This window comes from Panthera leo, chromosome E1 (assembly GCF_018350215.1).
Source record: "Panthera leo isolate Ple1 chromosome E1, P.leo_Ple1_pat1.1, whole genome shotgun sequence".
Taxonomy (NCBI): Eukaryota; Metazoa; Chordata; class Mammalia; order Carnivora; family Felidae; genus Panthera; species Panthera leo.
The window spans coordinates 301,890-326,866 of record NC_056692.1 but is presented as its reverse complement, the minus strand read 5'-3'; the positions used below and the strand labels follow the sequence as shown (position 1 = coordinate 326,866).

General features: G+C 51.9%; 2 protein-coding genes across 7 annotated transcripts in view; both read left to right on the top strand.

Annotated features, from left to right (window-relative positions):
* The window catches only part of UBE2G1 (ubiquitin conjugating enzyme E2 G1), a 103,967-nt gene extending 96,683 nt beyond the window's left edge, over window positions 1-7,284 (top strand). For both annotated transcript variants that reach the window (XM_042917021.1, XM_042917020.1), the window contains exon 6: window positions 6,177-7,284. The gene's annotated coding sequence lies outside the window, so the exon portion shown is untranslated. The remainder of the gene's footprint in view (window positions 1-6,176) is intronic.
* A 7,238-nt stretch (window positions 7,285-14,522) lies between these two features.
* ANKFY1 (ankyrin repeat and FYVE domain containing 1) overlaps window positions 14,523-24,977 on the top strand; it is a 75,890-nt gene continuing 65,435 nt past the window's right edge. For 2 of the 5 annotated variants that reach the window (XR_006196689.1, XM_042917011.1), the window contains exon 1: window positions 18,846-19,405. Coding sequence is in view for 4 of the 5 variants with exons in the window: in XM_042917011.1 (XP_042772945.1) it covers window positions 19,309-19,405 (97 nt within the window). In the remaining variant the exon portion in view is untranslated. Of the gene's footprint in view, window positions 14,599-14,971; window positions 15,581-18,844; window positions 19,406-24,977 lie in introns of those variants that run through there. The other 3 variants (XM_042917012.1, XM_042917017.1, XM_042917016.1) reach the window with 3 other exon arrangements.

Below are 24,977 nucleotides of genomic sequence, written 5' to 3'. Positions count from 1 at the left end.
TCCACCTGGATTACGCTGATAGTGACATCATTTGAAAATTGGATTTTTAAAAGTCACATCCAAATCCGTGACTTGTATTTTCTAAAAACGGAAATATTACTGTCCAAGAACTTGACCCAGACTTTATTTCACTTTTTAAAAATGATGGCGAAAGCCATCTAAGTTTGCCCTGTTAGCGGTTTTGACATGCGTTTCAGTGTTCCTTGTATGCGCACCGTTGTACGGCGGGCCCTCTAGGGCTTCTTCATCCCGCGTCCCTGGAAGTCACTGGAGGTCCGCGCTCCCTGGAGGACGAGTCTCTGGTCCCCCCAGCCCTGGCCCTGGCGGCCACTGTTCCGCTGTGTGTGTCTAGGAGTTTGACTGCCGTGATGCCCTCTTGTTACTGGAACCATGGAGTACTTGTCTCTTTATGTTGCTTCTCCTTGGTGGTTATGCCTTGTCCTCTGTGAAGACCTCAGTGGCCTTCCCTGTCTGCCGGTTCAGGTGCGTGACGGGAGGGAGAGAGGCAGCGGGGAGAAGCGAGTCCTCCAGCCCGAGGAGCGGCGTGGCCGCGTTCTGCACCACCGGACAGGAAGAGCCAGTCCTTGTGTTCCGTGCTAGGGCTGGTGGGATTGTTGTAGTTCTCTGGTGCTCTGTTACAAATCGTCTCAAATTTTGTGGCTTCCAACAACATTTGCCGTCTCCTAGCTTCTAGAGCGCGGGGATCTGCGTGTGACTTAGCTGGGCCTTCTGGCCCCGGGTCCCTCACCGTACTGCAGGCAAGGTGCTGGTGTGGCACCGCGCTCACCCGGAACCTCACCCGTGGCGGGTGGACCTGCCTCCAGGTTCACTCAGGTGGTTGCTGCAGGGTTCTGTTCCTCACTGGCCGTCGGATGGAGCCCTCCCTCAGGTTCTCTGCCACGGGGACCTCTCCGTGGGTCTGCTCGCGTTGTGGTGGTGGCTTCGTGGGAGGGAACGGGTGAGGGTAGGGGCAGGTGTGCTGGGTGTAGAGCGTGGGTGGTTGCCCTCCACCAAAAGAGGTGAATTGCTCAAGTTAGTTAGTCCCTTTCCTGGGGTTACCCGCGTCCAGTGACAGGTTGGGGTGAGGGCTCGGAACACGGGCTCTCTTCTCTCGGTTTGGGAATTCTCCAAGAGGCTGTTCCGGTGCGGGATTGACTAAAGCCTTCGTTCCACCTGCGTGCTGCCCCGTTAGTTCATTTCTCCTTCTGCTTAATCCCGTTTCTTTCACTCTTGTGTTTGGAAGCACTTCCCAGTAAACCTCGTACAAATAAATCCCTGCCTCTGAACCCATCTCCTAGGGGTCCTGACGCACGACTCTGGGCGTTGTACAACCCAGCACGATGCAGGAACCCTGCTGCCTTTGCGTGGCCGCAGGCGTGCGTGTGCGGGTCCAGAGTCCTTTCTCACCGATAGGCGTCTGTGTGGCTCTGTGAATGATGCATTCTGTCTCCCCACTGCTTACTGAGACCGCGTCTGGAGTAAGTGATCACCCCAAGCGGACCACATTCAGGTCATTGAAGGACCAGCCCCCACATCTCACCCAGGGCTTCTTGAAATGAAGGCTTCTGCCATGGTGAGCCGTTCTGATCTCTTGGGTTGCGGTAAGGTGGCCCGATCTACAGGGGCTCCTGTACACTGTTGCACTGTGGCACACTGCTCCAGGGCACTCTCGTTGTTGCAGGCGGTCTGCAGCGACCTTTGTTAACTGCGGTGGGGGGAGACCAGACCATCTCCAATAAGTCCGAAAACAGAAGATAGAAGTATGAGAAACAAAACCATTACAGAACAAGATAAAGGAGAATAGCAAGATAGAGAAGGTTTATTAGGCACAAAAAACACACCTGGAGAAGGAAAAATCAGTAAATCTGACTATGTCAAAACTGAAAACTTAAATATTATAAGACAAAACCGTGGACTGGAAAGAGATCGCTCTGTATTCTGATCTTCAGGATTTGATCTAGCACCTACACCAGCTTGTGCAAATCCGCAAGAAAAACAGCACCAAGGAAAAGGATTTGCATAAATAATAAACACGAGCGGGAAGCAAGCTGGTTGTCATGCATGTGAAACATACCTGAATTTGTAATCAGAAATACAGAGCTACAGGGAGATGACGTTTCATCAATCAGCTTGTCAAAAATCAAACTGTCCGAGAGACGCAAGTGTTGGTAAGGGTTTGGGGACACGGTGTACTTGAATGCCGGCACGAGTGAAGTTGTGTCAGCACTGGGGAACAAGTTGGTAGTATCTAGTCGGGTTGGAGAAAGTCTGGGACGTGTGTACGAGGAGACCTGAAGGTAAGGCACAGCGCTGTGCGTGATGTTTAAAAGGCCCATCAGCAAGGATTGATCAGTTAGGGTTGATACACTGGAACGTTATCCAGCAACTAACTGCACTATAGACACACGGTGAGATCTCAGAGATGGTCTTGAGTAGGAAAAGCAATTTGCAGAAACATCGAGTGTGGCGCTGCTCCCGTGAGTTAGCACAGACACTGTCCATTCACAGCTGTGAAGCAGAGGGAGAGCTTTTTTAAAGCAGAGACTTGAAGAAATACATTAAAAGTCGCAACATTCTCAGTGGTACTTCACTTTGGGAAGGAAGAGGGGGCTGGGAAGCAGAAGCCTTTGCCTTTCCCCCTAACCGTCTGTTTCCAGGCACGTTTGGCTCATCTTCTGTCCTCCCCACAGTAAACTAAACCGATGACACAGCCACATCCACAGGCTTAGTATAGTTTTGCGTCTCGATCTCTGTGTCGTTGGACACCGTTGGTCATACCTCCGGTAGGGTCTTCTTCCTCGCCCGTGCGTGCCACGGCTCTGTCGCCGTCCCTCCTCAGCCTGCTGCTGCCTGCCTGCCTCTTTATCGCTGTCCTCCTCCCTCCTCCCTCCTCCCTCCTCCCTCCTCCCTCCTCCCTCCTCCCTCCTCCCTCCTCCCTCCTCCCTCCTCACTCCTGTCCCCAAACGTCAGGGACAGAGTCTGCAACACAGAAGCCTCTCTCCCTTTCCGGTGGTGGCCCCCAGTTCTGTTCCCAGAGGTGACCACTGGCAGTAGCTTAATCTTCAGAAATCTGACTGCCCCCGACACACCATGTGCACACGCTGATGTGTGTCTGCGCATATAACACAAGCATACACATGGTGTATGTTCTACACTCTTTAAAAATCACGTGGCCTTTTGATATTTTGTTAGTTCAGTGTGATTTATATCTATCAACATGATAATATAGATCAGCTTTCTTTTTAACAGTTGCTTATTGTTAAGAATTAAGATTTGTATCTTGAAATGAGAGGTAACACCAAGAACAGGTGACCCTGAGCTCATTTCAGTTCTTGTTAATGAATACTTGTCGGTTTCCTGCCATTTACAAAGGTGGTGTTCTCTTGGGAGGTGTTGGGATAAATGTGGAGCACCATAGGTGAATTATCCTGTTCATCTGGCCAGTCAGACACATGACTCATGTTGATTGTGGAGGACTGAGGTCGGCATAGGGCTCCTGCTGAGATGGGCGGTCTCCAGGGTAGAGACGAGGTGGGGGTGGGGGGGAGGCAGAAGGAAGAAACGGAAGCCCGAGGGCTGGTTGGTCCCAGGAGGAGAGCCAGGCGGTGGGAGGTGCTGCATCCTCAGAAAGGAAGGGGGGGTGGGCGGCCAGCAGTGCCACAGCACGAGAAGAAAGTGGCCCTGTGAGGGGTGCTGCTGTCTAGCAGGACACCGGGTGGCTGCCGGAGGAAGAGTGGGGCTGGGGGACGTCGGGGCATCTGTGTGAACGGTAGTGGGAAACTTCCCGACACAGGCCATTTCCCTCATGGTCGGCTTTCAGTGAAGAGTGGCTGAGATTATTGGAACGTTGATTCCTGAGCGAGGAATTATTTTTATTACCTTCCTCAACATCAGAAGTGTTTGTTATTTGGAAGCACGCCTGTCTCATTTGTACTTCTTAGACTTTTTAAAAAATGATTTTTAATGTTTTATTTATTTTGAGAGAGGGAGAGAGAATGAGAGCGCATGCATGCTTGCAGCGGGGGGGGGGGGGGGGGGGGGGGGAGGGGGGGGAGGGAGGAAGGGAGGGAGGGGAAGAGGAAGAGGAAGAGGGAAAATCCCAAACAGGCTCCGCACCATCAGCACAGAGTCCCGCTTGGGGCTTGAACCCACGAACCATGAGATCTTGACCTGAGCTGAAACGAAGAGCCAGATGCTCAACCAGCTGAGCCACCCAGGTGCCCTGATTTGATTCTCATTTCAGAAATAAATAGAATGAGACAGTTATGTCCTTTGGAGGTGAACCATCTCCAGATTTGTAGGTTAAAAATCGGGAGTAATACTAAGTTTTGAGGTAAAAAACAGATACTTAAGTGATTTCACAGAGACATACAATTGATATCATTTCAGTTAATATAAAACGTGTGTGATTTTAACAAGCAGATACAGTTTCAGTTGGAAGTGAAATTTGCTTATGGAACTGGCCCCATCTGTTTGGAGCGCCATCAGCAGACTTGCTTTTCTGTGCTGAGGCTTTTTGTCTCTTTAGAATATATTTTATTCAGGGGGGCGGGGAATACATTCTTCTGTTTCTGCTGAAGAAGTCTGTGCTGTTAAAGCTGGGCTCTCGTGAATGACCCGATTGCCTGATTTCAGGTGTTTACTGACTCAGAGCAGTCGGTCCCCCGTGGAGCCTTTTTCTTTTTAAAACCTTGCACAGAAACCATTTTTAAAGGATTCTTTCGTGGTCTTGAAATTTCTTGGTCACGTCCTAGGGGAACAATTACTGAATTTCTGCACCCAGGTCTCTGTCAGTTCTGAGGGATTAATTGGCCTGGGACTAAGTTGGGCGTGGTCTGGCCTTCGGAAAAACATTGCGATAACATCACCAAAAAATTATGATACCTGTTCTGTAACCACAAGTCTTGGTTTCAGTGACGTCTTTAGATTTTCCAGTACAACACGTGTGTCCGTTTGTGTGTCTGTGTGCTGGGGAGGGTGATCTACCCGTTTCGGGAGTGGCCTGCGGGAGGTGGTCTTGGTTAAGGCAATGAGCACAGGCGGGGCCGCGGGCGGGCCCACAGCAGAGCTTGGGTACGGTCAAACGTGGGTGATTGTGAGGTCGATCAATTCACTTGGGGCTTGAGAAGACACATGTCTGGTGTGACTTCGGTACACCTGGCTTCTTTGTTAGGGGTTTAAAATGACACCCTCGAATTTCCAGTCATCTTCCATTCAGGCTCTTCGTGCCCAGCACTGTGCTTGCCAGACAGCACAGGTCCACGGGTTTCTGGAGCAGCTGACCCGGTCCAGTAAGAATAGGTATCCTCCCTGCTCCCTCCCCTTGCTTCCCTGTGTACTCAGAGCACAAGGCGACTGAAGGAAAGTCCAGTCGTTAGACTTGTTTTTTTAAAACTTGAATCTGCTGTTTTTCTAACTTTATGAGCAGGAAGCCCTGCCCCTTATTAACTGTGTGACCTTGTCTCACTTTTCTCTATAAAATAGGGGAAACTCCTTCATCTGGTGATTACGAACATTGCACGAGATAGGTTTGTAAACTTGCTTGGCACGTAAGTGCTGGGTGAGATGGTTGTTTTCATTTAGAGGTGGTTCTTCTAGGCTCACGGAGGGCATGGGCCCGGCAGAGACGAAATAACAGGAATGTGCCGTTGGGGGCAGCTTCACAGACAAAATGGGTTTGGATGGAACCTGCAGGGTTGGATCAAATTCAACAGGTTGAAAGGGGTGGCGGTCTTAAGTTGTTTCTCTGAATATTCTTAAATATTCACAAATTTCCAAATCAATTGGCTTGAAAGTGGTTCTTCAGTGTTTGACTTCAGATGTAATTAATATAAGTTGAAAGACATTTGGGATATTGAAAACAATCTAAATTAGGGAAGTATACTACGACTTTCTACGCTGATGGAAAGAAATCTTCTGTGTCTGTACTGTCATCCAGTATGGTAATCACTAGCCATATTGAGCACTTGAACTGAATTTTAAATTTTATTTACTGTCATTTAAACTTGAAATAAAACGGCCATATGCGGCTGCCATGTTGGAGGAGCACAAAAGTGAGCTTAAAATGAAATGAAGAATTCGTTTCCAAAGAAATAGAATACAAATAAAAATTTCTAATCAGTTAATTCTTTTGTGATTTGTAAATTCATCATGTGACGCTCTTTGCTTTGTTGTAGGGTCTCCAACTGAGAAACACGGCACTGTTTCCCTGCACTCTACCCACCTATCGCTGGACTTCTGTCGTAACAAGTTGGCAGACACTGGCTGGAAGTGGGCTGCGATAGAACATGCCAGTATCAGTGCTGACACAAGAGCCTAACAAGTGCCAACTTACAGATGATTACGCATTTTGAATTCTAATGAACTGTTTTAACCTTCAGGAAGAATTGTAAAGACCTGTACATAGCACAACATGATCCGGATAATATATATACTATTCATGTACATCCACAGATACACCTTGTACCAAATAATGCTTTCTTGTAGTAGAATAAGAATCGTGTAAATTCTAAAAGATTTTAGCAGGTTTTCTTTCCCTATTCATTGTTTCTTATCAGTTTTAAAAGACTCCTTAAAGCATGTCAGATGAAAAACAATTAGGATTACAAGTTTCCATTTAATTTCCTTTAAACCATTGAGGCTTCATTAAACTCTTTTCACTTACTAAACTTTTGTATCTTCTTTGTTTTGACACACTCCCCTTTGCTTTTATCTCTTCTATCTGCCAGAAAGTTTTCAAATCAATTAGTTCCAATACTGAAATACTTAATAAGCAACTACTTGATTTTTAATGATGACTTCAGAGGAGTGGTCATCACCAGGTGCTTTGTCCTTTTGTACCCTAGTTGTACCGTCTCTTGGGTTGGTTGTAGCAATAACATGTTTTGGCTGTTGAGAGCTCTTGAACTCAGTCATTATCCCTGAGAACTAAAAAGAGTCAGTTCAGAATCCAACTTAACTGAAGTTTGCCCCACATGGTGCAGAAGTCTGGTTTGGTTTTGCTTTTGCCCCCCAGTTCCCTGCCGTTAAGGTCGGGTGGATTACGGTGTGCGCTGCGCAGGCTTTCTGCGTCACTTGCAGGTTCGCGAGGACAGACGCTGTTGACCCCGTGTCCCCCTCTCCTGAGCCCTTCGTGTTTCTTTGCCTCTACTCTTCTATACTGCAGGTTTTTTCTCACTTATTGTACAAAGAAATTGCGATGTATATTTTCATGTAATTTGATTTTGGAATTCTGTCACCTTATGTAGTGAGTTCTTCCAAAATACAATTTTTTTCCAATAATTGTCAAGTTGTTGGCTTTTATTGTATTGAATGAAGGTTATAATACTGAATGCCAGAGAAATGCAGTTTAGAAAAATCTCAGGTTGATTCCTTATGCAAACAGACTTATACTTGAAAATCCCTTGGCCGTGGCAGTGGATGTATTGGGCTCTATCTAGGTTCTTATGTGGATCTCAAAGCACTACAGGGGTGTGAATGCTTTGCTGTTTGACATATAGATTCTGTCACTGACATAGTGCACTTGGATTTTATTAATGTTTGAGCATAAGCATATTTCATATCATGTTTTCTAAAACAGCTTCAGGAAATGATGAAGTGGACGTGTGCAGTGTTAACGGCAGGCCCAGGTTCCTCTATGTTGGGTGTGAGGTTGGGATTGGGAAGTAGTAGTTGGCCTGTAAGAGACAGAACTCGAGACGGTACCAGATGGGACACAATTCTGTGAGAATTGGTGCGTCTCTGCTCTGTGGGGCTTGGAGAGACGCTTTGGCAGAGAGTGAAGGGATCCCTATGAGTAGCCCCATCCTCTGTGGACTCTGCAGGTCCTTTTTGAAGCAGAAGTAAAATGGTTGAGGATGTAGACACAGTAGAGAGTGATTTTTCTAAACACCTGTCTGTTCCCCACTCTGAAGCATTATAAAATCCCATACATGTGTAATTGCTGAGTGTGAAAATTGTTTGATTTGATTTACTGCAGCCGGTTTTCTTCGAGAACTTCATTTGGGACTCCCCCCCCCACCCCCGACCCCAAAATTCTAAAACTTGTTGCCCCAAAGTGCTGGTAGTGCACACGCGCCTGGGATTTGAATGCAGTCCCTCTTACTCTTACATCAGAAACTGTCCACATGGTGGCTGCTTGTGGCAGAATGGAGTCTGAACTTTGCTCTCCCGTTGCTGTGATTCTGCTAGTGATCTGTCAAGTTAAAACCTGGGACTTGACTCTTTAGGGAGCGGCAAATGACCTAGTAACTCAGGGACAACTCTTACTGAACTTTAAGTGCCACTTAAATGCAGGTACCTTGGAGTAACCATGTGTGTTTTGGGGCTAGATCCTGGGGAGTCAAAGGGGGAGCCAGGAACAAGGGCCCCTCCCTTCCTGCTCTTTTCCACCCGGCGCCCTGGCGTGCTGCATGTGGACACACAGGCCTCGGGGGGGGGGGGTTGTTGTGTGTGACTTCTTCTCTGCCAGGGGCGTCACCTGTGCCTTTCCCTGTGTTCATCTGACAGTGTGAACTTAGCGCCTCCATATTTGATATTAAACCACTCTCAGGTGACACTGATCCAGGTGGCTTTTGCCCCACCAGTGCCTCATCACTAGTGTGAGGTGAGTCCTCTCTGCTCTAGGAAAAGGATTTTCTCCCTAACTCTGTGCCAACTGTCAACAACATCTACACAGTCTTACGGGTTTTAGGACTGTTGGCTGTTTCCTAAATTGATTCCAAGTTCTTGTAAAGGCTTCCAGATTTCAGTCTGTGCTCATACGGGATGTATGATCTCAGTGGCTTTCTGGCCTCCTTCCGGGAGTTTGAAATCCATGAGAGATTGGTTCCCTTGTCATTACGAGGCACTCTCTCTGTGAGGGTATTCCACTCGTTCTGTGATCACGTGGGTGTCCTGGTATCCTTAATGGCCTTCGTTCTCGGTCGTGAAATTTTATTTCATATGCTCACCACCCTCTACGAATCTGCACACTTGGGGTTGTGGTGCCTGTGGATCTATTTTTGCCCCTCTGGTCTCCAGTTGGTGGAATTGCCTTCTTTGTACTGCCACTTCTCAGCATCTCTGAAATCTGACATAATGTTGTGTCATTCCAGTTTTTTGTTTTTTTTTTTTTGTTTTTTTTTTTTTTTTTTAGTTCTGTAACTTGTTGATTGTATTTAACTATGTGAGTTCTGTTGTGATGTTTGCTGTATTGTAAAGCACCTCCATCGTGTGGTGGATGCTGTGTAAATCAATAAATGATCACTTAGAGGCTGTATCACGAGCTATTTTGGTTTTAGGATGCAGGTCTCAAAAGCAAGTTGTGGGATTCTTTCGAAACAGCACATGATACCAAAAGGTCCACGAGGGAATCTTGATAAAGGACTTTTAAAACTTCATTTAAACAAGGAACCAGAGGGTGGGAAGTTGACTTCTGACCTGCTACAATGGTCTTAAGATTTCCAGTACGGGGCCAAGCAGCATCTTTCACCAGCCAGGTACCTGCTGATGAAGGGCCTTGAATGAAACGAGCATGTGTTAGCGTGTTTCGGGGACTTTGTCTTTAGCTTGAAGCGGCTCTACCACAGACATGAGCTAGAAGGCGGGGAACCCAGACCTGAGCGTGGACCGGAAGAGCCCACGGGCACCACCTCAAGCCCACCGCCTTCCCTCCTCCACACGGATGGGCGAACGTGGCTCCAAGTAGCACCAGGCTCACTTAGCAAGTTAGTGTAAAAAGGGGCAAGACCGAGCACTTTCTCCCGCCCTTAAAAGGGTGTCCCTGTCTACCTTTCTACCCTGTGCCCTCACGTGAAGTTCACGTGGATTAACAGTGTGAGGTAGTGTTTGTGGTGATAAATGTTGCCGGTGGCCGCCAAGGCCTCCTCCTTGCAACCTGAGAAAAGAACAAGAAGCCAGATCTCTTAATGAGAGCTGAGTTAGAAACAAGAAGAAAATCCTCCTTGAAAGCAGTCCGGGGAAGGTTCGGGGTCATTTTCAGAGTTTAATTTTACTGATAAAAAATTTTTCTGGAGGACTGGAAGCCCCAACAGGGTTCAGTTTGCAGAGAAAATTATTTCCAGGATAAGCTACTTTTGGTTGCTCTGTTTCAGATGTGTGTAACGTGACTGCCAAGGTAGGGGTGACTTTTTTCTTTTTTGGTCTCCTTTAGTCTGCATGCCCCACTGAGCCATAGTGAAATGATGAAAGAAGTCCGCTTCCTGTTCACACAGGTGGAATAAATCAGAGGAGAAGGAAGAAGCTTTCACAAAAGGCAGCAGACACAGCTTAGACCTAGGAGCTGCTCAGAGAATCCTAGGCAAGACCCTTGATATTTCCCCCTTGCCGGCAGCATCCATTAGGAGGAAGCATGAGAGCGCTCCGTGTGCCCAGCAACACCTCGTTTGTTCCCAAGGAGCACCAGAAACCGTATTCCTACTGATGGAGCTTGCACTTTATGGCAGGCTGGTGCAAGGCGCATTCTCACAAGGGTCCTCCAAAGTAGTAGTTTCTCATGAGGAAAACGGGTTCGGATCAGCGTGGCAAGACTGCAGAGCGAGTACGTTCCTGGCGAGGATTCGGTTCCAGGGCCTTGCTTCCTCGCTTCTGTGCCGGGTGCTGCTCCCTCCCTGGCAGGCGGTTCTTCCTTCCCAAGGTCACCCGGGGGCGTACGTGCTGAGGCCCGTACTGGAACCTAATTCGCTGGCCCACGGGTCCAGTGGTTCCCGCCCTTCCCCTCTCTACCAGGACCTGGCACCTCCTCCTCGGGAAGAGCCTGTGCCCTTGTGCCCTAGGCGGTCTGTGGTGACCCTTCACGCACCTCGTGTTCCCCGTCCCGGACAGCTCCATGCCGAGTTCCTCCTTATCTGAGCAAAACCCGAGTCACATCTAAAGTGAACCATGTTCGGGCGCTCAGACATCTTGCCTGACCTTGCGAGCTGCCGGGAATCCCGTCGGGTGCTGGAGTTCAGTCTGATGCTTTGTTTCACAGGCCCTGTAGCTCAGGGGTTTCCAGCCAGAAGGAGTCCCCTTGGAAGACAAGGGCCCAGATCAGGTCAGAGATGGAGTCCTGGTACCAGCATCTCTAGGAGGAGGGCTCTCACCTCTGAGAGAAGGCTTGGTGAGGGCAGGTCATGGTCATGACAAGGAGGCAGACAAGCCCTTGAGTTGACGAGGCCCCTTAGGGGAGCTTTCATTCGCTGCAGGCATCTAGTCCAAGCAGGCGGGAAGGGCACAGATTTGTTTCTTCCTGCATGTGTGCTGCTCTCCCTGGTTTCCATCACGTTCTCAGGGGTTCGTGACCCTCCGGATGTCCTGTCCCCCTGTAGAAACTGCTGTAGGACCTGAGAGGGCAGCTTGCAGGGTCCTGGCCTGATCAACACAGCAGGTCAGTTGCAGAGCCCGATGTGAACCCCGTCCCCCTGACTGCTGGTGTAGCTCGTGGCGGGAACGACTCCTCAAACATACCGAGCACCTGCTGCGTGTCACGTGCCAGGGTGGTGCTGGTGGGACAAAGACACGTGGTCTGATGCAAAAGCAGGCACCGGCTGTGGCAGAGTCCCCAAGCACTTTTAGGTCATCGGTAGGGCACGCAAAGCAGACGAGCTTGGCAGGCCACACTCATGAGCCCAGTGGCCCGCCGTGTGGCACCTCTAAACCACTGTTGACAGACTAGGAGGCTCTGAGCCATGGCAGCTCAGTAGCCTGGCAAATTCTCCCCTGCCCACGTGCCCGCCCCAGCTGGACATCATGTCCCTGAGCACACCACTGCCCTGACACATTCGCCCTCTCCCCTTCCATCCCCTGGGGACCTCAGCCAGAACTCCTCCCCCTTCCTCAGAACCCGAACCCTGGGACGGTGTGGACTCCACATTGCTCCTCTGCCAACCTACAGATGCTAACCCTCCGTAGCACTCAGGCTTCTCCCCCTTCGGACGCTCCCCCTCTGCTGTTCTGACCCCTCCTCTAACCCACGCTTCTTCCTCAGCTCTTGTCCCCGGTCACCGCTTCCCCTGCAGTCCTGGATGCTTCTAGGAATGGGGACCATCAGCCTTCCTTGGATTCTTCTCTGTATGACAGTCTGTTTAGAAGGGTCTCCTACTGTCTGCTTGCGATAGCCTTTAGCCCTCTCTCCTGCTGTTGGTCACCCCATGTTCCCTGAAGGCTTTGGTTCCTTGGCTCCCTACCTGTCCATCCCAATACTGAATCTGGCCGGCTTCCCGGCTTCTCGCTTTCACTGCCCTGGCGGGTTCCACGCCCCGTCCTGGGCGGTGTCAAGCCCCAGCACTACCGAACATAGGAGTCCAGTTTGCCACCCCAACAGGGCCCACCCGGGTCCTCGACATGGCCGAGACCCAGGTTTCAGGTTTCATGACCCCTACTACACCAGCCCCTGCGGTCTGCACCTGAGTTGCCTTCGCAACGCACTCCCCGCCTGTGTGGCAGGAGACCCCGGGCACCGGGGGACACGGTCATCTGCACTCTCAGCGCCTGCAGCCAGGCGGGGTTCTGCTCGGAGGGTGCCCGTCCACACGCACAGGAGACACGCGGGGCAGCCCCTCTGGCCCCACGCCTCTCCCAGATCTTTCGGCTCTCTCCGGTCCCGTGCCACCAACTGATGTCCTCGAGCGGCGTCCTGATGTCTCTCCGCCTCTTCCGTCCGTCTGCCTGCACGCTTGTCCTTGGTCCCAGGGATTTACCCGAGTAAGCCCCTGCCCCGGGGTCCGCAGTGGGGTCTGCAGGGAGGCCTGGGGTGTGGTGCGCGGTGGGGTCCAGAGTGAGCTCCGCGGTGGGGTCCGGGGTGGGGTCCGCGGTGGGGTCCGCGGTGAGGTCCGGGATGGGGTCCGCGGTAGGGTCCGGGGTGAGATCCGAGGTGAGGTCCAGAGTGAGCTCCTCGGTGTGGTCCGCGGTGGGGTCCGGGGTGGAATCCCGGGTGCGGTCCGCCGTGGGGTCCGCAGTGGGGTACGGGGTGCTGTCGGGGGTGAGGTCCGCGGTGGGATCCGGTGTGCAGTCCGCGGTGGGGTCCGCGGTGGGATCCGGGGTGCAGTTCCGTGTGGGGTCCGGTGTGGGGTGCGCGGTGGGGTCCAGGTGCAGTCCGCGGTGCGGTCTGGCGTGGGATCCGGGGTGCGGTCCGCTCTGCAGTGGTGTCCGGTGTGGGGTCCGGGGTGGGGTCCGCGATGGTGTTCGGGATGGGGTCTGGGATGCGGTCCGCGGTGTGGTCCAGAATGCGGTCCGGTGTGGGGTCCGCGGTGGGGTCCGTGTGGTGTCTGGGGTCCGGTGTGCGGTCCGGGGTGAGGTCTGCGGTGGGGTCTGGGGTGGGATCTGGGGTGCGGTCCACCGTGGGGTCAGGGGTGGGGTCCGCGGTGGGGTGCGGGGTGGGGTCCGGGTGGTGTCCGGTATGGGGTCCGCGGTGGGGTGCGGGGTGGGGTCCGCGGTGGGGTGCGGGGTGGGGTCCGGGTGGTGTCCGGTATGGGGTCCGCGGTGGGGTGCGGGGTGGGGTCCGCAGTGGGGTCCGTGTGGTGTCTGGGGTCCGGTGTGCGGTCCGGGGTGAGGTCTGCGGTGGGGTCTGGGGTGGGATCTGGGGTGCGGTCCACCGTGGGGTCAGGGGTGGGGTCCGCGGTGGGGTGCGGGGTGGGGTCCGGGTGGTGTCCGGTATGGGGTCCGCGGTGGGGTGCGGGGTGGGGTCCGCGGTGGGGTGCGGGGTGGGGTCCGGGTGGTGTCCGGTATGGGGTCCGCGGTGGGGTGCGGGGTGGGGTCCGCAGTGGGGTACGGGGTGCGGTCCGCGGTGGGATCCGGGGTGCAGTTCCGTGTGGGGTCCGGTGTGGGGTGCGCGGTGGGGTCCAGGTGCAGTCCGCGGTGCGGTCTGGCGTGGGATCCGGGGTGCGGTCCGCTCTGCAGTGGTGTCCGGTGTGGGGTCCGGGGTGGGGTCCGCGATGGTGTTCGGGATGGGGTCTGGGATGCGGTCCGCGGTGTGGTCCAGAATGCGGTCCGGTGTGGGGTCCGCGGTGGGGTCCGTGTGGTGTCTGGGGTCCGGTGTGAGGTCCGGGGTGAGGTCTGCGGTGGGGTCTGGGGTGGGATCTGGGGTGCGGTCCACCGTGGGGTCAGGGGTGGGGTCCGCGGTGGGGTGCGGGGTGGGGTCCGGGTGGTGTCCGGTATGGGGTCCGCGGTGGGGTGCGGGGTGGGGCCCGCGGTGCACTGCGCAGAGGGTCTTCTGAACTCCGTCCGCGGTGGGGTCCGCATCGAGTCCCTGGCCCGGTTCCCGCCTCCTCTCCCGCAGCCTCGGCCCCTGCCCGTCGCCCACGCGCCGCGAGACCACAGAGTCACGCTCTCGACGCCTCCCCGCCAGGTTTCTCCAAGGAGCAGGGTCCGCTCGCCGTGTGCATCCCGTCCAGGGCCCTTCCTGGGCCGCGGCCACGGTCGGCCGCCGGCGCGCACCCGCGCCTCGAAGGTGTGAGGAGCGGAGAGGCCTCCGCCCGCCGGCCGCCGCCCGCCCGCGCTCCCTCCGCCCTCCCGCTTCCCGAGACTCTCGCGAGACCCGCGGCCTCGGGTTCGCGCCGCCCCGCTTGCGCGGCGCACTTCTCGCGAGGCTGCAGCAGGGCCGGCCCGACATGGCGGAAGGTAGGGTGTGTGGGGGGCGGCGCGGGAAGGCGCGCAGCGGTGGCGGCGCTGCAGGCCGGGGCGACCGGGCCTTGCGCGGGCCGGCCGGCCGGCCGTGCTCGCAGGGCCGCGGCGGGGCTCGCGGGCCGTCCTGCCCCGCCTGTGTGAGGGCCGCGGAAGGGCTGGCGGGTGGGCGTCCTGAGCGCGGCTGCCGAGGCGACGCCCCTCGGGCGCCCCCCATCCCGCGGGCCGCGGCGGCTGCCGGGTGGGGGCCGGGCGGGGCGCGGCGGGCGGCCCTAGGGACTCGCCGCGCCGGCGGGGACGTCGGCTTCTCGGGAAACCGAAACTGCTGTCCTGGCACGTCCCGCATCCGGCCGGGCTGGGCTCGGTGCGCCGGCCGGGAGGCTGCCCCCGGGTGGCGGAGGGGCCGGCCAAGGTCACGCCGCGCGGACCTCCGCCCTGTCGCCTGTCCTCGGGTCCTTCCCTTCTCCTGGTGCGCTCTTTAGGGCGCTGCGGGCCGGCGATGGGGCCTCTCTGGCGCTGCCTCCCCGAGCCCAGCAGAATCGGAGCCCTCCTTGTCAAAACCGGGTCGTGCAGGTGCAGGTGCGGGGCGAGAGGCCAAGATGGGCACCGTCGCTTCGCCCATTAGCCTCATTGTCGGAGGAAAATGCTCCTTTTGTGCTTCACGCTTAACGAGTGACCGCGGTGTGCTGGTCCTGAGCTGAGCTTTGTCTGAATCCATCTTTCCTTGGATCTTAAAATTGGGCGGCGCATGGCAGTTTGCAGGCTTTTCTCATTTTGGACTAGACTTGCGCACAACCTTGTGAAGGAGGGCCGCGTGTGTGTTACTTACACTTCGTGGACAGAGAGACTGGGGCCAAAGCTGTGGAGACGGCCGGGACTGGCACCCGGCTTTTGCCTTGGGTCTTTACCATGTTCGACGTAGTAACTCGAGGCGAATATCGAAGGCAGAAGAGGCATAAAAAGCAGAAAGAAAGTGCAGGTATCCCACGAAGCTGGTTTTTGTTTGGGTGAATCACAGGATGTTGGGCGCAGGCAGCCAGTGGAATGGAAGGGCAGGATAGACGGCAGGAGGAAGGCCTTAAGTGGGTGCTTCTGTGCTGGAAGAGAAGTGGGGAGTGTTGGGGAGCACCTTACCAGGCTGCAGGCTTAGCACTCAGCAGGTTTGCTGAGCACCTGCTCTGCTGTGCAGTCAGGTTCCAGCCACGGGGATCTCCTGCAGGCCGAGTGTGACGATCGGTCATCTTGCAGGCGCCTTGAGGGTCGTTTAGCTAGCGGAGGATGCACCTGACCCAAAACGTCCTTTTAGGGTTACATTGGCAAACAGATCATGGGTAGGTAAGAAGCATAGGCATGGGGTTCTGACTTACAGTTTTTCTTGTGTTCCAGTTTGTTCTGGTTGCAGCTTTTGGCAAACAATGTTGCAAAACTTCCGCTAGGAAGAATGACTGAAGCATTCTAGTCCAGTTAGCCCCTTGACCTGAAGGTGTGTGTTTTGTGGAAGAGGGCAAGTGTAGCTAGAAAGGGCTTCTCCTTGCGTGTTGTTGTTTAATGCTGCTTGTATCTTAATCAGAATTGGTCAGAACTGTCCACGCTTGTTCTGAAATACTCATTTAAATGTAAACAAATAGCAAAAATCTCTGGCCTGTAACAGGTGGATTATCTGTGAGCACATCCTATGGGAACTTCCTGACAGTGGGTTTTGTTGGTGCTGCGAGTGCATGAACACGCGGGAGATGGGGCCTCGGAATAGGAAATCGAACCTGGAGGGACGGAGCACACACTCTTCTTGCAGTGTGACTCCTTGAGAAACCGACCTTTTTCCCTTCCATCTGTCCGCGGGTATTGGTTTGACCAGAAATATTTAGCTGAAATCTGTCCTGAAACTGGTTTCCATTTCCGCTCCACGCGTGTAGCTGTAGTGCTGATTTAAACTTGCTTCGTCACTCAAACAAGTCCTTCCGGCTTTGCTTTTTCTCCTTGATTGTGCTTACTCACAGCCTCCTTTTACAGCTGCCAGCGTTCCCTTTAAAACATCAGTCAGATCCCATCCCTTTCACTCCTCTCCATACACCTGCCCTGCACACCCCCTCTCCACTCCCGTGGCTCTCCGTGATCTTAAAATATCTTCCAGAGCCTTCCAGTGCCTGTTCCAGCAAGGTCTGCCCCCGGTTAGTAGAGCAGCCTCGTCCCCCGCGTCTTCTCAGCCACCGTGCTCCAGCCACGCCAACCCTCGCTGTTGTTTGTGCGTTCCCAGCATGCTTCTGTGTCTCCATCTCCGTCCTTGTGGCCCCCACAGCCTGGCACGGTCTCTCAGTTTCTGCACACAGCTAACTGATCTGTTTGGGTGTCTGTTCGGTTCTCACCTCTTTGGAGATCTTCCTTAGTTATTTTTTAAATTGCTTTACTAGAATATAAACCTCACGAGGGCGGGGACTTCTGTCTTGTTCACTGCTGTCTCTCCCGACTTGGAATCACACATCGGAAGGAACCGTCGATCTATTGAGCGTCATTTACCGGACGGACATCAAGGGGAGTTGCCTGGATACATCCTTCGTCTCTTGGCAAGGAAGCTGGCTGGTCCAGCTTTTAACGTGCTCTGAATAACATTAGTCTGCCTGGAGCTCCCTAACCTACTTCTCACCCAGCCCAGCCTGTTTAAGTTTTAGCAGTTGAAGTGTAATGCTTCGAGCTCAGTCAGCTCAGTCTGCAGTCGGACGAGGGTTTGAACCCTGGTGTCACCAAGCTGTGTCCATGGGCAAGCTACTTAACTGCTCTCGGTCTCTGTTTCCTCACCTTCAAAAGAGGGGTCATTTCTGTCTCAAAAGTAACTGAGGGAGGATCAGAATAAATGGTACAGGAAGGACACTTGCAGCCAGTGCCTGACATTTTGACCCTGACTTGCAGCCTGTTTCTTGGTCTCCTGTTGAACGGGCTCCCTTCCTTCCTCAGCAAAATGAAGGTGAAAGTTGGAAAAAAATGTAATGGTTTATTAAACAGAAAATTGATCATGGACTTTTATTAGCTTACTGGAATTTGGTCAGGAATGTATTCTTGACAACAATGCAGTTAAGGTGAAGACATTGAATATTCTGGACAATCACTGGCCAATACAGTAGTCACCAGCCACATATGACTACTTAAGTTTGATTAAATTAAGTAAAAATAAAAATTCAGGGGCACCTGGGTGGCTCAGTCGGTTAAGCGTCCGACTTCGGCTCAGGTCATGATCTCACGGCTCGTGGGTTCGAGCCCCGTGTGGGGGGCTCTGTGCTGACAGCTCGGAGCCTGGAGCCTGCTTCGGATTCTGTGTCACTCTCCCTGTCTGCTCCTCCCCTGCTCGTGCTCTGTCTCTCTCTCTCTGTCTCTCAAAAATAAATAAACATTAAACAAAAATTTAAAAAAAGATAAAAGTTCAGTTCCATAGTCACAGTAGCCCAATTGCAGGTGCTTCATAGCCGTGTGGTTTGGGGCTCCCACCCTAGCAGACGGCACAGATGAACAGGACACTTGCATCATTCCAGAAAGTGCTGTTGGCTAGCACTGTTCCAGAAAATGCTTCATCAATATAGGCTGTAGAAATAGGGAAACAAGAAACTGCTCTCTTTTCAGTTTTCTAATTTATCCCTTTGCTTCTTAGTTTACTCATTCAGCAAGTGTCTGTCCCAGGCCTTTGACAATTATGTACCCTCTGGAGACCTCTCAGCCTCTGTCCCTTTCTGTACCATTCCTGCCTGTTTTCTGCCTTCCCTTTTGCTTGCTTCTGTCACCAGCAGTGCCTGTTCCCTTTCTCCTTGAGCTGTTTTTTTTTTTTCCCCCACAAAGAAAGTTCGGGGCTCCTGGCCAGCTCAGTCGGTAGAGTGTGTGACTCTTGGTCTTGGGGTTCTAAGTTTGAGCCCTGCATTGGGTGTAGAGATTACTTAAAAATAAAATCTTTAAAAAGAAAGAACGGAAGGAAGGAAGACCCGTTCACTGCAGTGACCGTGGATGTGCCGGGAGAGAGATACAGGTTCAGTCACTGGCAAGGCAAGCTGCTGTGGTCGAGACATGGTCATGATGATTGACATCATGCCCAACAGAATGAGAGTTCCTAGGGTCAGTGTCTCTTGCTGAATGGCGGTAGGCCAAGGGCCTGGGGCATTTATCGAACTCTTACCTGGCAAGGCACGGCGGGGTGGAGGATGGGATGAGTTTGGAGGGGAGGGTGGGGGGAGGGAGTGGCGGCGTTAGAAAAGAGAAGCCAGACCTAGAGCTTCTCCCCGGGAGTTCTGCAGTCCAGGAGGGAGGTGAGAAGCAGGCACAAGAAACTGTACTGAAGGAAGTATGGAGTGGCAGGAAGCATGTTTGGGGAGCTCAGGGCAGGCCTTAGCTGTGATTTGGAAAACCGAGCTCTCGGGGAGACGGGAGTGGGGAGCGGTCACTCTTCGTGATGGAAGGAATGGCCGGAGAAGTGTGTTGAGGGGCAGGTGATGAAGGGATGGGTTAAGCGCTTGGGTTGTACCCTGTTGGCCATGGATAGTGACAAGGTGGTGGCACCACTAGAACCCTTGGAGGCGCGTGGCATGTCTGCAGGGGAGAGGGTGACTTGGGAGGAGGGGGCTGGCGCAGCCTGCGGCGAGCCCTTCGGCAGGCGGCACCGCAGCTGGCGAGAACTGATAGGAGCGACGTTGACAGAAGGCACGAAAGACAGGACTTCTGAAACCTGTTTGCATGTTGACTAGAGACGGAGTAAAGATGACTCGGATTACGGCTGGGCTGTTAACCGGAGGAGGAAGAGCAGGTTCGAGGACCAGCGTCTGGACCTCAGGTTTGGACACACTTCGCCGTGTCCGGCGGCTCTGTCTTCGCAAGGAGTTAGAAGCGTTTGCAGTCAGACTGGCATTTGGGTGAGAATTAGTTAGCTAGTATTTACCGAGTGTCCCCGTGATCAGGGCTGGACAGAGTGAGGTTTCGAAAGACGTATGTCATGCCACTGATTTGTGGCGTTTGTGACAAGATTTCACAGAGCTGGGTTACGTTCAGGGAAGCGTATCTCCTTCCTCTTGGGCGCAAGCCACTGTGCTGGGGTGACAGTCGCAGCCTTAACGGGACTGTGGAGCGGACGGGGCGGCACAGCCTCTCAGCAGCGCCTGCCTGTTGCGCTTTGCGGTCACTGATCTTCTCTTGGTTGACGACTGACGGCACCACCGTCCAGCCACATCGTCAAGCCAGTGACCTGCATTCGGTCACCAAACCTGTGCGGCTCTGACGCGTTCCTCTCTGCCGCCGCGCCTCCATCCGTGCGCACTAGTGGCTGTCAACACGGAGAACCCTGTGCCCTAGAGTCCCCGGGAGCTTTTAAAGACCCAGGTTTGTGCATCCCTCAGCTTCAGTGCACAGCAACATGCCCCACAAAACGTCTCTCTCAGGCTGAGGCAGTATTGAATAAAACATGGTTTCATTGAATCCGTTTTTATGTTTTTATTTTTTTAATGCTTATTTATTTATTTATTTATTTGGGGTGGGGGCAGAGAGACAGAGAGAATCCCTAGCAGGCATGGAGCCCAACACGAGGCTCGATCTCGACTGTGAGACCATGACCTGAGCTAAAGTCAAGAGTCAGATGCTTAGCTGACTGAGCCCCCCAGGCGCCCGTAACAGTTTACTAGATATGTATGTGTGTGTGGATCCACCTATCCACGTGGAGATACGTGGTGCGTGTGTGTGTGTGTGTGTGTGTGTGCACATATAAATACATGTATGTTAAGGTAATCTTTCCTACCTAAGGAGTCCTGGTTAGTAACTTTCATCTGTAACTGGAGTAAGAGGAGGTTTTATTTTATTCATTATTTAAAAAATTTTTATTTTAGTTTTTAAATGTTTATTCATTTTTGAGACAGAGAGAGTGTGTGCGAGTGGGGAGGGGGCCGAGAGAGAAGGGGACAGAGGATCCGGAGTGGGCTGTGCACTGACAGCAGAGAGCCCTATGTGGGGCTCAAACTCACGAACTGTGAGATCACCACCTGAGCCAAAGTCGGACTGTCCACCGACTGAGCCCCCCGGGAGTCCCCGAAGGAGTCTTTAAAGCAAACTTTGGTTAAATAATGGCTTTTGGACTTTGTCAAAACATTCAAGTTATGACCGTTACAATTGCTAGGTTTTTTTAAAGGGCAAAAAGTCAAAATATTAGATAGCTCTTAGCACCATCATATTTTTCATGATATCCAGACGGTGGAAGAGAGAGAAGTAGGAAGGTGCAGACTGGAAGGGGTACCATGGCCCTGACTCTCCCTTTGTGTGCTCAGGTGGTAATGACCTCTTTGCCTTTTCCTTTCCTATAGGGTATATTGTGAATCTGAGTTCCCAACAGTAAATATACTCACTTATTTCATATTCTCTACTAAACAGTTGTCCTACATTTAGCACTTAAAAATTTTTTTTAACATTTATTTATTTTTGAGACAGAGAGAGAGAGAGCATGAACAGGGGAGGGTCAGAGAAAGAGGGAGACACAGAATCTGAAACAGGCACCAGGCTCTGAGCTGTCAGCACAGAGCCCGACGTGGGGCTCGAACCCACGGACCGCAAGATCATAACCTGAGCCGAAGTCGGACGCTTAACCGACTGAGCCACCCAGGCACCCCATTTATCACTTTTTTAATGTTTTTTATTTTTGAGAGAGTGCAAGAGGCGGGGGGAGGGGGGTTGGGCAGAGAGAGGAGGACAAAGGATCTGAAACGGGCTCTGTGCTGACAGCAGTGAGCCCAATGTGGGGCTTGAACTCGCAAACCATGAGATCATGACCTGAGCCAAAGTCAGACGCCCAACCCACTGAGCCACCCAGGTGCCACTAATTTACTACTCTGGATTAATGAATGGCTACTAACCCCTGTTAGAGAAAATTCCCATGTGCATTGGGACAGGTACAGAAAAGTCATAGTGGTGGTAATTTACCACCAGTGAGGAACTTATCTGTTTTAATGCCAAGAAAGATGATAGCATTTTCTGAGTTGATATTTTGATGTAGAAAACCTGAAGATACGCCTGAAACAAAAATTATTCTTGAAGTCCTCAAAACAGGATGTTACCACAGTTTTATAATTATTTTTTCTTTTAGCTAATGGACATAAAGAGTAGAGATAAAGTCACTTAGTCATTAAAGAATTATACAAGAACACTAATTCATTGGTAAAATTGAAGCTGGAGTGTAAGAACCATAGAAGTATGATGATTGGAAATATCAGTATTTTGTTCATCTAAAAAGACTTGATAAGCACAGTTTGGTTTATTTTATTTATTTATTTTTTAAGAATATTTATTTATTTATTATTTTTTTAATGTTTATTCATTTTTGAGAGACAGAGATAGAGCATGAGCAGGGGAGGGGCAGAGAGAGAGGGAGAGACAGAATCCGAAGCAGGCTCCAGGCTCTGAGCTGTCAACACAGAGCCCGATGCGGGGCTCGAACCCATGGACCGTGAGATCATGACCTGAGCCAAAGTCGGACGCTCAACCGACTGAACCACCCAGGCGCCCCCGCAGTTTGGTTTAGAATTGGAGTAAGCAGAGGGGCATAGAAATTGCATTTAAGATGGGGAATGGGCTGAACACATTTAGTTCCTGCTTAATGAATTAATAATGTGTTTGCTATCCTGATATTGGAGCTGAAATTAGGCAGCATGGAACAGTGGCGTGAACATTGGCTTTGGCTTAAGATCTTAAATCTTGAGTTGGCCTCCTGCTAATTGTAGAATTTTAGGCAATCCACTTAACCTAACTGAATTCTGTTTGTTAAGGACTGTGCTATTTGATATATGTTGGTCAGACTATGAGATGATGAAGAATTAAGTGGTATAGGAAATGTCAAAAAATATTGGGGCGCCTGGGTGGCGTAGTCGGTTAAGCGTCCGACTTCAGCCAGGTCACGATCTCGCGGTCTGTGAGTTCGAGCCCCGCGTCAGGCTCTGGGCTGATGGCTCGGAGCCTGGAGCCTGTTTCCGATTCTGTGTCTCCCTCTCTCTCTGCCCCTTCCCCGTTCATGCTCTGTCTCTCTCTGTCCCAAAAAAAAAAAAAAAAAAAAAAAAAAAAAGTTGAAAAAAAATATCAATTCCTCCTTTTTATTGCAAAATGTTGCGAGCAACTAGATTTTATTCACTATGTAAAACTTTGCATGAATGTGGCAGGAAGCTGTGAGGGCTTTAAAATCTTTTGCTACACAGAGTCTTTTGTTTGTGAAGGTGAGTGTGTTAGTTTCCTACCGCTGCTGTAAAAAATTTCCCCCAACTGGGTGGGTGGCTTGAAACAACAGAAATGTATTCTCTCGTGGTCCTGGAGGCCAGAAGTCTAAAATCAGTATCCCTGGGCTGAAAGGAAAGAGCCCCTCAGCTCGTAGTCTCCCTCTAGAAGAGAATCTTTTCCTTCTTCCTGCTCCCAGTGGCTGCCAGCATCCCTCAGCTTGTCAGTCTCCAGGGCTAGCATCCCGAAGTCTCTCTCTGTCCTGTCTTCATGTGGCCTTTCCTCTGTGTGTCAAAGCTTTCTTGGCCCCACCCCCCCCTTTTTTTTTAATTTTTAAATTTAGTTTGAGTGGCAGAGGCGCATGTGAGCAAGGGAAGGGCAGAGACAGAGAGGGAGAGAGAGAATTCCAAGCAGGCTCCGTGCAGTCAGTGCAGAGCCCAACACAGGGCTCGATCCCATAAACTGAGATCATGACCTGAGCTGGAATCAAGAGTTGGACACTTAGCTGACTGAGCCCCCCGGGCCCCCCTCCCTCTGCTCCTTCTTACAAGTTCATGTGTACTTGCATTTAGGTCCTGCCCGCATAGTCCAGGGTAATCACACCCGTCTCAGACTCCTCATTCAATCACATCTGCAGAGCACGCTCCCTGCCCCCCACCCCCCACCCCTTTTTTTTGCCAGGTAAATGTCACACCCCGGGCTCCAGGGATTGGGACGTGGACATTAAATGGGGCATTTCTCAGCCTAGCGCAGTAGGCAGTGCTGTGTAGTTTGCTCTACTAAGTCGTAAGATTTCTAAAATTTCTCCATTCGCGTGCGCTTTCTGAAAGCTCAGAGACCGTGCCACACCGTTCAGAGTACTGCTGGATTAGTGTGAATAGCAGAGCTGTACAAAGTAGAATGCAAAGATGAGCAAGACACGTCCTGCCCTCCAGAAGCTTCTTAGAGGAGCCGGAATGCCCCAGAGGGAAGCTTGTACCTTTGTCGCCGGTGGAGAACCGGCTGAAATTGTGGGGCTGGAAGATCGGTGGCTGTGTGTGGAGCGGTGATGAGGGAGGTGTGACAAGGGTGGTGGTTACGTGTGTGTGAATGATGCAGGCCTCAGGGAAACGTTGGTGTGATGGTGTGCAGAAAGAAGCGTGTCGGTGCATCCCGGAGGGAGAGTGTGGTTAGTTTTATGAAGGCATGATCGACAAATGGTAAAAGTCACCAGTTTTAACTTGTCAGTGAACAGATATTTCTGGTAGTGGAACCACCCTGCAGTCATGATGCAGAACATTCCTGCAACTTGACAGAGTTCCTTGGGCTGCTTTAATCCACTCCATTCCTGGGCCTCCGGCAGCCACTGGCCTGCTTTCTGTCCCTGTGGCTCGCCTTGTCTCCACCTCCCTCTGGAATTCTGTGGCCTGTCGTCTTTGGTCTGGCTTCTTGAACTCGGCACGCTGCTTTCGAGGTGGTACGAGTCCGTGGTCTGCGTCTCCTTGTGGAAGCGTGGTATTCCGTTACATTTCCGTAGTGTGTTTGTGTCCATTCGCCAGCTAGACACTTGAGTTCTTCCCTGTTTGTGGGGACGTGTTCTCATTTCTCTTGGGAACTTAACCTGGGAGTGGAGCCGCTGGGTCACAAGACAAGCGTATGATTAACTTTCTGAGAACCCGTGGGACCCTTGCAAAGCGGCTGTGCCGTTGTGCGTTCTCACCTCTCCCGTCTCTGCCGACACTTTCATTGTAGCCGCCTGGTGGGTGCACAGCAGCACGTCAGTGTGAGTTTAATGTGCGTTTCTTTCCTGACTCATGATGTGCGTCGTTTTATGTGTGTGTTTGCCCCGTGTTTGTCTTCTTCGGTGAAGTGTTCAAATCTGTAGTCCTTTTTTATTGAGTTGTTCTATTTTAGTGGGTTGTAAGAGTTCTTCACACAGTCTGAGTACAAGTCCTTTGTTGGATTACACTACCCAGGTATCTTCTGCCGGTCTGCGGCTTTCTATTCATTTTCTGTATGTTCAAAGAACAGCGGTAAAGATTTTATAAAGTCCAGTTTATTTTTTCTTCCATCGTTAATTCTTTTTATCCATTTTAAGAAATCCGTGCCTCATCTGAGCTCACTAATGTTATTTTTCTGTTTTTTAGTGTAGAGGTTTTATACTTTCAACCCTCGCATTTAGGTGA